The following is a 13,357-nucleotide window of genomic DNA, read 5'->3' on the forward strand; positions in this document are numbered from 1 at the left end:
CCTGTTATGACGTTCTCTAAATTTATTGATTAAAAATCATTAAATTAAGTATTATTTTTAAGGTTTATGGTTATTACTAAGTATTTTTAAACTGCGCTTGAACTATTTCTACGACCCTTTGATTTTATTACTGAATAAGTGAGGAAAACTTTAAAGTTCCAATCAAAGAAACTTTGGACTATTTTGTTATATTACTGCAGCATCATGCAAGACATGCTTGCAGCAACTTATAAGATAAGTTTATATTGTTATTTTTCAGTTTAAATCCCATCGAATTAAACACAAAAAACCATTAACCTATAGCAGTATAGTTTACCCAGCGCAATCAATGTAGTGTAAACACAAAATTAGATCACCAAAAAAAAAAAAAAAGACGCAAATAAACTTTAAATCAACATGCATTTTTTGAGGAATAACTTTCAAATTGTGTTAAAACGAAGAAAATAAGGGGTTTTACTAAAAAAATGCAAAATATTGACTTAATTTTTTTTTTCCAAAAATAAATGAAAGTGTTCTAATCAAGGCGCTATTCCAATTATGGCAACTCTCCCCTATCTCTAGTTGCAGAACTGGCCAAAAAGCTTTTTGTTTTTCTTAAACGTAATAATGAAAAGAATTTATTGTCTTAGGAAAATCATATTCTTTATTGATTGATAAATTTAAAAATTCATACAATAATCTCTTAGCGTTCAAAAGTGAACATATAAAGTTTGAACCCCTCTCACTTTCAGGGGTAGCAAATTTTACAAAGTCATAAGTGTTGAACGCTATGAGATTATTATGAGATTATTTTACAAAATTAAAAATTTCTTGATGAATATAAATAAAATTGAGAGTGCGTTATTAAATAAGGGTGTGAAAAAATATTATATGGTAGTATCTAACTGGTATAGCGACATAAGTAACTTTATCAACATTACAAAGTTAATTACAAATTATTACATTTAACATTTACATTTAACATTACAAATTAATCTAAAACTAATTTGTCCATATCTCTTATCACACAAAATTACATTTTGTGATTTTATATAATAAGAGATGAAAATAAATTTATTTTTTGGATAATAATTATATTATGCAACTTTTTTCTCAAACAAGTTTTTGCGAATATTGCATTGTTTATCGCGGACCTTTTTTAATGCAACAAAAGAGTTTTGAAAGTTTTTTTACGTGGTTGAATTCAACATACATAGTATGTAAATACAACTCTTTTCAACGAAAACTTAAATAACTAATTTTTTCAATTGATGTATCATTATACTTTTAATAGATTTTGGTAATTCTCTATTAACCTCCACTAAAGTTTATTAAACCTATGAAGATAATTATAAATTGTAATGATAATTATATCAATTTTTTATTTTTAGCATTTTATATTTTTATATACTTTATGAAAAGTAATTATATGATATCTATTTTCTTTTCAGTTACGGAATTTTTTTAAACAGTAAATGAATTTTAACTCTTAGTAGCATTCAACAAAAATAATTAGCACTACCCATAGGTGCTATATTCTTTTGATTTTGACCAAGGAGGCGAACGGAAATTCAAAGGCAAAAATTTCCTCCTAACCCCTCCCCCATAAAAACTGATTCAAATTTGAAGTTTTATTTGCATGACCTCAAATGGCCAGTTCTTGTCTTGCGAGTAAGGCAACAGTGGACAAGGCCAACAACACCGGGGTTGGTGGGGCACGTGCCACCCCCTTCCCCGCTTATTTTCTAAAGGACCTTTTTTTTTAACGAAATTTTTTAGATATAGAGGACTTTCTTTAGAAGTTTACGATTGTGTCCTGCCCCCCTACTTCGAAAACCGTGTCGTTGGCCATGTTGGAAGTAACTTTATTGAGAGCTTCTCTTGATTCCTTCATACATTTTTGGTGTGAGGACGAGGTTTGTGAAGATATATTTAAACCTTTATCTTTGTATGATTCTTCGGTAATATTTTTTCGGTGATTTGCTGATTTTTCATGCATATTAAATCTTTTAATAGCTTTGTTAGTTTCATTTCTTTGACATATTGAACAGAACGTTTAATTTTTGTCTTTGTCATAATTAAGCCATTTGTACGTGTCAAGTCAGGAATTGAGAAATTAACGGGTTGATTTTCTAGTACCCTGCTTGGCAGGTGCATTACAGGAAAATTCTGTTGAATTAGACCGTTCCAAAGTTTTTTCGGAGGAAGCCATAGCCGTTGGTGACACTGGCTGTTTGATAGATGGCAATACAGCTATTGCTGAGTCTGATTGTATATCTTGAGGTGGGAAAGTAAATTTATTGCTGGTTTTAGTTAAGTATTTCAACATAGCCATACTAATGATCTTATTGCTGATTTTTAAACTTGCGATAAACCTAAAAGGAATAAAGCTGTAAATAATTTAATAGAGATAATACCGATTTTGTTTTATTTATTGCTTAAGTTTAGCGTTGCGTAATTTATGGACAGCCCTAATAGAAAAACTATTCGAACATTCCATTTTAAAAGAATACTCGAATTTCAAGCTTTTAACTGACATTCATTTAACTCTCAATGGCAGTTAAAGTTAACTGCTTGGCTATTGTTGGAAATAGATATTTATTGTAAGTTTTCGTTGTTTTTTTTAGCATATTTTTCGTCGCAGTTTTTTTATATGAAAATAGTTTTTTGTATCTTTAATGTTAATTATTTGTCTATTGTTGGAAATAGGTATTTGTTGTAAGTTTTTTTTTTAAAACATTTTTTAAAAATTAGCATGTTGCATGCATTAGCAATCAGCATTTAAATCTTCAAAAAATTATTTTCCGTCTTCTATCAATGTTCTTTCGCGCGTGTACGCTGAGCTTTCCGCATCCATTAAATAAAATCAGTTATTTTCAACTTTTTTTGTATCAAGTGAACAAACAAATACATACAAAAAGTTGTCTTTTTTGTCTATCGTACATTTTGCAATAGCATTAAGTGCCAGCTAAAACCGAACCATTATGAAAACCTACGACCATTACAGTGCTTTTCGGAAAATGCCTTTTGAAAAGAAACAGCAAGAAACAAAATGACAAACAAAACAAAATCGTCCCACGCTTGAATGGTAGAAAAATTCTTTACTATCTTTTAGTGCATTATATTAATATAAGATGTATGCTTTAAAAACATGTTTTTTGTCTTTTTTTTTATTGTTATAAAAAACTATTGGGATGTCTTTCGATCTGTTATATGAATTCCTGCCTTCCAGTCATTCATTTTAGTATGCACTGCTTTTAAAATCCTACTCTCTTCATTGTTTATTACTTTATCCCCAATTTTTTATACTCATTCAGGAAGATAATTGGAAAATATCTATATTATAATTCTGCAGAACGATTTTTTACAACTAAAAAGTTCTTTGACAGAAGAAGCCGTCAACGCAAAATCTTTGAAGGAATTCAAATACAATTATAACAGATTTTATAAAAACTTGCATTGCTACTTGAAAAGTCAAAGTGTGCAATTCACACTAGCTGGTGCTTTACCAGCTACAGCATTAAACTAATAATATAGTATTGCGAATTATCATGGGGGCGAATAAATATTTTTGCCCCCGTGCATAAATTTACGGAGGGGCCACTGCCTCCATTGCCCCCGTAAAGTCAGCGCCAATGGCATGACCCACATTGTCACGCAGGTAAAGAAAGTTGATGTAAAAAACTGTTTCTACCTGAGTAAAGACAGATGTTTACAATTGTCTTTATCAGGCAATTGTCAAACAGTTATAATTGCTATAAAGCAAACCTTCCTAATGAATATAAACCAGGGCAAGATCCACCTTATGATATTACTTAAATTAAAACCTATTTATGAAGAACTATCCTCAGATGCTAATAAAACTTTTAAAATAAGATAAAAGTCTAGTATCCTATTTAAAATATCTTAGAAAACATAAGGAAAGCATACCATTTCTAATAACAATTACTTGATCCGGAGAAGGGTTGAAGTAACCAAAGAACGTGTTCGAGTATAAAAAACAAAGAAATAATCAAGAAACGAAGAAAGATTTTGAGAGGCAACATAAAAAACTGGACATATTTAAATAGGTAAGGTAATATGTATGAGACCGGTAATGACGTTGATGTATGGACGTTTGTGTTTATGATATTGATATAAAATTACGACCCAATGGGCACAGTACGTTTTTAAAACGTTCTTTGGACGTTTTTATTAGGTTTAAACCTTATAAAAACGTCTAAAAAACGTTTTAAAAACGTATTTAACGTATTTTTATTATTATTATTATTATTATTATTATTATTATTGCTATTATTATTATTATTATTATTATTATTATTATTATTGTTATTAGTATTATTATTATGTATTTCGCCGATAAGAAAAGTTTACAAGTTTATGCAATACAAATATATAAATACATGGCTGGGGCAAGAAGAAGACAAGTTCTGTCTTATGTCAATAATAAAAATACAAAACAAAGTAACTCGTTAAATAAACGTTAAACAAAACGTTGCGTTAAAATAAAATAACGATAAATAAAAACTAAAAAACATTTTACGCTATATTACAGTGTAATATATCCAAAAGTATACGAAGATTTTTTAATTAATTATTTTAATTAAATCATTTTTTTCCTAACTGGTTTTAGATCTATCAACCTTTTGAATTTAAATCATAAAATAACAGATAATACACGAACAACAAACAAACAAACAAACAAAAAAAACATTTTTTAAAAACATTTTAGTATCATGTGTCTTTTATATATGTAAAGTTTATTATATCAGATAAAAAACAACGTCATAATGTACAAATTGAACTGTATATAGTATATATATTTAAACCATATTTATAAAGAAATAGACAAACGTGATTACTCCTAATCAAAGGCTTCAGAAAAATTTTAATTCGTTGTCATTTAATAAAAGCTTTTGCTTAAGTTTGTTTTTAAATTGTTTAATAGAAGAAATAGTTTTTAACTCATTATTTAATATCATGTTCCATAGTTTAGGACCTTTGTTGACAATTGAGAACTTAGTAACAGAGTAATAGGTTTTAGGTTGAACATAATTGTTTTCTGAAAATCGTATTGGGTATAGATGATATATTTTTTCTAAAAAAGAGTTAAATAAAATAGGTGCTATTTTTTTATTAACTTTGAACATAAAAATAAGAATTTGATAAAGATTTAGTTGAAATACGTTGAGAATATTAAATTTAATGAATAGAGGTTTAGAGTGTGAGAAACGATCTACATTTCCAATAATTCTTAAAGCATGCTTTTGTTGAATTAATAGTTTATTTATTTTAGTTACGTTTGTGCTACACCAGGCAACGTTTGCATAACTTAGGTAGCTATGAATAAATGAAAAATAAATGTATTTTAAACAGGTTTGATTTAATAACTGCTTAGCTTTGTAAAGTAGACCAATATTTTTCGAAATTTTATTTTGAATTATATTTATGTGCTCCTTCCAACTTACATTTTCATCAATAACAACACCAAGAAATAACAATGAACGCTCTCTTATTATACAAGAGTTATTTACAACTAAAATTGGAAGATTTAATGGGATGAGTCTCTTTTCATGAAGACGATGGAAGAAAGTATATTTTGTTTTTTTTATGTTTATGGATAATTTATTTGCTCTAAACCATTCACTTAGTTTTGCAAGCTCTTTGTTTACTGTTTCAAATAAAGAATTAATATCCTTATCAGAATAAAATAAGTTGGTGTCGTCTGCAAATAGGATTGAATTTAAGATACTTGAAAATTTATTTAAGTCATTTATATAAATGAGGAATAAAAGGGGCCCTAAAATTGATCCTTGTGGGACGCCGCAGGAAATTGTCGCTAAATCCGTTTTACTATCATTAAACGAGATGTACTGTTTCCTGTTTGCTAGATAACTTTTAAACCATGCTAAGTTAAAACTTATGATACCATAATTTTTAAGTTTGTGCAGGAGAATATTATGATCCACCGTATCAAAAGCCTTACTTAGATCAATAAAGACGCCTAAAGTAAATTTGTTTTCATCAAAAGCTTTAAATATTTCGTGTACTAGATGAATGATTGCATGACCGGTTCAATGGCCAGATTTAAACCCAAATTGTTTATCGTAAAGAATGTTATTATTAGTTAAAAAAGAAAACAGTCTGTTATACATAACACGTTCTAAAATCTTGGAAAAGCAGGTAAGAATTGAGATTGGTCTGCAGTTTGAGACATCAGAAGGATCACCTGTTTTATAGATTGGTGTAACCTTTGCACATTTTAAGTTTTCAGGAAAAACTCCGTGTTTTAAAGATAAATTAAAAATATGTAAAAGTGGTATTTTTATAAAACTTATTGATTTAATAATGACAATACTACTGACATCATCAGCACCCGAACTTTTATTAGGTTTTAGTAAAGAAACTGAGTTTAATAATTCATCTTCTGTAAGTTCATGATTAGACATGACAGATTTATTTGGTGTTAGGTATGAACGAAAGTTTGTCTGAGATGGTCCTATTTTAGAGGCTAAATTCGAACCTACATTAACAAAAAAGTTATTAAGTGTTTCTGCAACTAATGATTTATTTACAATTAAGTTATTATTAATTTTAAGATTAGTTGGAAGTGCATTTCGGTCCAGATTTTTCTTGCCAATTACCTCTTTAATAATGTTCCATGTTTTTTGTGTACTGTTGTTTTTCTTTAACTTTTCAGAATAATAGTTTTTTTTAGCGTTTTAGAACAGATTCAAATAAACGTTTATAACTTTTATAAGTAGTTTCATTTACCAAAGTTCTTTTTTTAAAAAACTTACAATATAATCGTTGTTTAATTTTGGAAGATTTAAGGATTCCCTTCGTTATCCATGGGTTTAAAAGCGTTTTAGCTTTGACTAATTTAGTAATTTTAGGGAATGCTTCATTATAATGAGTAAGAAATTCAGTTAAGAAGATATCGTAGGCTTCATTGGCACTTTTTTAGCGTCTTGTTCCAATTTACACACGATATAAGATAATGAAAATATTTTATGGATGTATCGCTTATAATTCGTGTTGTAACTTTTTTTTTTTATAAGCATCAGGCTGAATGCATTTATTTGATATTATAAAAATCGGAAAGTGATCCGAAATGTCCGTTTTAAATATTCCAGTTTTAATTTTTGTATTGATAAATTCATTAGTTATAATTTGTTCTATTGACGTTGCACTACCGCTAGTCACACGCGTAGGTTTATTTATTATTGGAATGTATCCACTTTGAAAAATGACATTAAAGAATTTATTCGTTTGTTTATTTACGTCATAATCCAAAATATTAAGGTTAATGTCACCCACGAAATAAACACTTTTATTCAAATTCAATTTATTTTCAATTAAATTTTTAATGTGATCTTTAAACGCATTAATATTTCCTGATGGTGGTCTGTATAATGCATGCACGACAATGTTTTTTGAGGCTTTATTAATGATTTCCACACATAATGACTCATAATCATTTGTGATTGAACTTAAATTTGAATTAAATTTGAATAATAATGAATTCTTAATAAACATACATAAACCCCCGCCTTCCTTGCCCAGGTCTCTAATTTGGTGGACTACTTTGTAATTGGGTATTTGGAAATATGAATCGTTCTCAACATTTTTGTCTTGACACCATGTTTCACTAAGACAAATAATTTGAAAATTAATTTTTATTTTATATAGAAACTGTTTTAATGATTCAAAAATTTTTTTTAAACTCCTAATATTAATATGAAGAATTTAAAATGAATTATCATCCATTCCTTTGGTAATGTCTTTTGAGTATGGGTTATAATATAATGGGCTAATATTTTTAATTAGTTCATCATCATTATAAAAATTAATATCAGGATCAGAATTGCGATTTAAAAGGATTGAATTTTTAATTTTAAATGTTCTAAATTCAAAGTTTGACAAATCAGTTTCCTCAGCCATTTTAAATAAGAGTAATTTTAAGAACCAAAAAATATAAAAATTTAAAGAATTTAATTGATGGCACTCGTTTTCCTAAATTCCTTTATAATTAATTTATCATATACAACAATACAATATTTACCGTTTGTCCTGTGCAACTTTCTAACTTCAAAAAGCTTTTTCCGTATCAACGCTGTTTCAATTGAATAATCTTCGTTAATAAATGTTCCGGAGCCTTTAAGTTTGTTCGCATTTTTTAGTATTTTTATCTTATCTTTATAGTCAAGTAGTTTTATCACAATTGTTCTTGGCTTATTTAAATCAGGTTTACCTGTCCGATGGGCTCATTCTATATTTACTCCAGTTACATTAAGTTTATTTTCTAGTAAGTTTTGTATTTTAGTTTCAGAATCATCCCAACTTTCTGAATCGTTTTTCAAAATTCCTTCGAAACGTAAATTGTTTCTTCTTTGGCGATCTTCAAGCTGTCGAATTTTAGTTTTATCTTCATTTCCTAAATTAGAATTCAAAGAAATCTTTTTCTCTAGGTCGATAACCTTTTTATCATGGCAATCTTGTGTAAACGATAAACTCTCTTCAATGTCTTTTTGAACTTTTTCATAAATCATCAACTGCTTCTTTGTCAAAATAAGTTCCACTTTCCTGTTTTCATTTTCTTTTGTAAAAGATTCGCAAGTGTTTTTTAGTAAAGTAATATCTTTTTGTAATATGTCGATTCTATTGTTTGTAATTTTTAAATTACCGCTTATCAGTTTAAAAATATCTTTTTGCTGTTTCTTAAACATCTCTTGAAAAATTTCTCGTACTAACTTTATTGAGATTTCGGAGTCTTTAATTGCATCCATGTTATTAATAAAGAAATATAGTGTTTATAATTATTAATTATATAAATACTAAGAATTAAAAATACTGCAATTTATTTCCTTTAAAATTATAGCGCTTGCAAAAACACGTCTGTTCACCACAAAAGCATGCAGCAAGGACGATATCTTTATAATAAGAGAGAGTTTAGAAAACGTATAATTTAATAACAATTTAAGAAAAAAAATTCCCATTATCAAATATGGCCATTACCTGATAAAAATTTCATTATTTGCAAGAGATAACTTGATAACTAAGGAAAAAAAAAAAACTAGTTTCAGTACAAAACTAGTTAATTTTTTTAAAATCATCAATTTTTCACAAAAAAGGTAGAAACTTTTTTTTCTGTATTTTATAGATGAATAAAGCAGAACATCTAAATTTTAATTATTAGCTTACTAGCAAATTCTTAAGTATATTTTTGATTCAAAATAGTGCGTAAACGGAGATTTTTTATGATAAATCTTAAACTTTTATAAAAGGGCATTTAAAGTTCTAACATGTAAAAAATGTTTTATCTGGAAGAAAAGTTACTTGATAATTAAGATCGATTAGTTTTAAGACGAAATGAAACATAGTTGTTTTGAAATTCACAATATAGTCGACATATAGGCCCACAATAATGTGGGCCTATATGTCGATACGTATTGTACCGAATCTAATATTTATAGAGCCATTAATGCTTTAAAACAAATCTTAGTATAAATTAAAAGTCTTATTATCTTTTTGAAATTTCGAACCTGTTAAAGTACATCTTTTACAGATTCAAAGTTCTTCAGTTTTGCTCAAAATTTCTGGCAAATTAATTTTTAAACTTAAAATTTTGTTGCTAAAGCCAACAACACCACGCTATAAAAGAAACAAGTCACAATCCACTTAACGACCTGTTTAAAAACGTATGATCTGAAAGGCATTGCAATCGAATGAAACATTTTGATTACAGTCCTTAAAACTATTTAAGCGTTAAGTTTAACAATAGAATCTTTAAGAAAAATACTTAAAATCGAATTACTGATTAAACTCCTTATTGCGCAATAGCGTACGTTTTGGTAACGTCAAGTTGTTTGCTTGTCTGATTATCAATCCCTTAATGTCTTTTGCCACTGAAAAGTCTATTTTTAGATTAAATGGTTGAAAAAAGGCAATTAAATTTTATGTTTCCAGTATATAATATTTCATACGCCAATATATTATCCCAATATCATGCCTCGTAATTAATTCTTATAGTCAGTAGCTCGAATAATATTTATAAGATAGTACACAAACTAAACACTTTTGAAAATGTTAAATGCATTTACGTATAACATTAAGTGTGGTTGCCCAATTATAGAGACGGAAGCTCTCAGCCCTAATATAGACTCAGTCGGCTTCTGGACTAGTCTGTCTGATCGCGACGCTTGTGGTTGGGAGCCAATCCAATCAGGTTTATAATGCGCGCGCTCAAACAATACATTTTTTAATTTCATTTAATGTATAACATACATACATTTAGATATTTCAAATACGATAAAATTATTCAATTTTTTATTTGATAGCTTTTTTGATTTCTTGTAATCTATTAGGCCTTCTACTAGTCTATATGTATTATTAGTAGAAAATTTACGGATTTTTCAGGTCATGATTTTTAAGACTTTAGCAGTTCATTTTTATGATAAATCCTCAAATTATAAAAAATTATTTTTCCGAAAAAAACTCGAGTTCGTTCTGTAAGTTATATTCTTTAGTTTATTCTGCAAATTATGAATATTAGTTTATTCTGAAAATTATAAACATCTAGCTTTTTTTCTTTTTTTTTTCACCGTCTTTTAATAATTTAAAATGTAAAATTAATCGATTCAAGATTAGGCAATGATTAAGATAATTATCATAACTATCCATTATCCAAATAACTATCTTCTTTCTTGACATCGTCATAAAACGATTGTGTAGCTTCAGTGCGAATAAAAAATGCGTCCTGTTTTTGAGCAAATTGCGTATAGTTTCGATTGCTGGTTTCGGTTTTGCTTGAACTACGAGAGTAAAAAATTGATTCATTTAAAGGTGCTTTAAAAAATAGGCTTCGCTCTTTATTGGGCATATGAAATAACGAAGTTTTATCTACAGTACCATCTTGTGTAAAGTACTCAAGTGCGTTATTTTTGTGGTTTTCAGAAGTTTTTGAAACTTGAGATATTTCATTCCGTTGATAAGAACTTATGGATTCGTAGTTATGTTCTTCTAGAGATGTAAAATTATTTTCTACTTTTTCGTCAAAAATTGAATCTTCTTGAGTGCTGTTAAAGGTTCGCACACTTATACCGCTATCTGATCGGCGAGGAGAAACCCCAATTTTTTTTTTGAGTTGCTGCGGCAAAGGTATATCAGTTTTGGCTTCGTTTTGTTTCTCTTTAGCTTCCATGGCTTTATTAAAACTACAATTTCTTAAGCAATTTTTATCCGGTACTAGATGTTCTTTATCCGGTACTAGATGTTTTTGAGTTATGCCGTTTAATGACATTGATCGAGATGACTCATCATAACTTTTTTTCGTAAATGATAATGGTGGAGTAGAAGCTGATCTAGAGTTTTTTAATTTCGGGTTTCCAATTTCATTGATTGAGTTGTGCAAATCTGATTCATACTTGACATTCGTTTTTGACTCTGCCGGTATTTTTAACAATGGAATATTATTTGTACTGTAATCATCTTTAAAAAAGTCAAGCGTCGAGCCTTCACCAGCTTTAGCATTTTGATATCGTACCTGGCAAAAAAAACCAAAATTTTGCCAAAAAAATTGAAATATATTATATAACAACTTTTTTAAAATTATTAATTACATATTACTACTGCAACTGTTTCAGACAAAGAGGCAAGTAAATTTATTTTCAAAAATTAGAAAATTAAATTTGACTTGTGATTTTAAAAAAATAATTGCGTTTATCTGCGTTTATCAATACAATTTTCTATCGGTTAAGTAAGATAGTGTTTGTCGAAAAAATAAAAAATTTATATACAAGATAACACCTCATAAATAAAATTTTGGACAAAATTTAAAAATTAATATTTTAAGAACTAAGTTTTATTATTTAATATTTCAACTGTTAATATGTTAGTTTACGTAGTTTACAAATGTATTAAAATAAGTATTTCAAATACCATAGTTAGCAATATTATTAAGTTTTTTTGAAAGATGTTTTATTTGAGTAAGGAAAATTTCTTTATTCATCTTTGAGTAACAATATCTAACTCTTGCTTCAAGTTCTTCCAAATTCTCAGCTCTCCAATTATTCTCGTACACTAGCCATTTTAAATCAAACCAAAAGTTTTCAACTGGTCTTGCATCTGGAACGTTAGCTGGGTTTATATCTTTGGGTACAACTTTGATTTTTATCAATTTTAAAAAGTTGATGACCGACTTTGCGTAAGGTGATCGAGCTAGATCAGGCCAGAAGATAAACTCATTGTCTTTTTTATAATATTCTGATACTAGAGGAAGTAAAGTTTTTTCTAGTATCTCTTTATAAGTGTACTGGTTGATTGCCTGCTTACTGTGATGAATATAAAGAGGGCTTATTCCACGGGGGCTGATGCAACAAGAAACTAAGAGCTTGTCCTCGTACTTTTTACGCAAATTGTATCTTACTTGGTCAGAACATTGAGAAGGATCAGCGGCATAAAACCTATCATTACCAGCTAATGTGCTATTGTTTAAGGTAAAATAGCTTTCACCATCCATAACAAAATCCAAGTTTTTATAATTTTCCTACAATTTACGACATTTAGGACGCAGAGCTTTCTTCTGCTGATGGCTATGATCTGGACGATTTGTTTTTTTGAAAGTTCGAGTGTTAGTCATTGTTTTTAATACTTGGGAAATTCGAGTTTGACTACAGTTAAAAATTTGAGCTACTTTCTTTTGGGAACACCCTGACTAATTTTCAAAAAATGCAGCAATCTTTGGAATATTTTCTTTAGTAGCTACCTTAGCGATTTGACCACTTCCAACTTTTCTTTTTAGAAATCCATTCTCCAATTTTACGATTTTGTTTTAAGCAGTTGATCTGGGTAAATCCCATTCCATAAACTGCTTAGCAACAAACGCTTTACCTTTTTCTCGATTTTTTAGAAAAAAATTTCCATAATTTTATCGAGGTCCTTTACTTTGACCATTTTATTTTCAATATTTAAATAATATTTCAAACTTAATTAAATTAAATTTAAATAGATTATAAAATCCTCTTTCAAATAAGTATAAAGGTTTTTTTTGCGTGCATGAAATAAATTACATAATAAATGCAATTAAAATTTGTCCGAAATTTTATTTATAGGGTGTTATATAAAACTTAACTTTATACAAGTTATTTTTTCCAAATAGTTAAAGAACAAAAAAGTTTATTATTTAATATATATCGCCTTATAAAATAACGTTTTTTTTAGTAAAACCAGGTTTAATGAGTAAAACCAGGTATAATGAGTAAAACCAGGTATAATGGACAATGCAAAATTGAACAACTTATGTATTTTTAGATTTTAAGAATCTTTTATAGGGAAAATTACTATGAACTTTTCCTTAAAATATTGTATAGAATTTTTT

At 28.1% G+C, this 13,357-nt stretch overlaps 1 protein-coding gene across 6 annotated transcripts in view; it reads right to left on the minus strand.

The window, feature by feature from the left end:
• Positions 1-10,427: 10,427 nt before the first annotated feature.
• LOC100208404 (pleckstrin homology domain-containing family G member 5) overlaps positions 10,428-13,357 on the minus strand; it is a 48,686-nt gene continuing 45,756 nt past the window's right edge. For all 6 annotated transcript variants that reach the window (XM_065799200.1, XM_065799199.1, XM_065799202.1 and 3 more), the window contains one exon: positions 10,428-11,524. In XM_065799200.1, coding sequence (XP_065655272.1) covers positions 10,655-11,524 — 870 coding nt within the window. In that variant the 3' untranslated portion in view covers positions 10,428-10,654. The remainder of the gene's footprint in view (positions 11,525-13,357) is intronic.

This window comes from Hydra vulgaris, chromosome 06 (genome assembly GCF_038396675.1).
Source record: "Hydra vulgaris chromosome 06, alternate assembly HydraT2T_AEP".
NCBI classification, from domain to species: Eukaryota; Metazoa; Cnidaria; class Hydrozoa; order Anthoathecata; family Hydridae; genus Hydra; species Hydra vulgaris.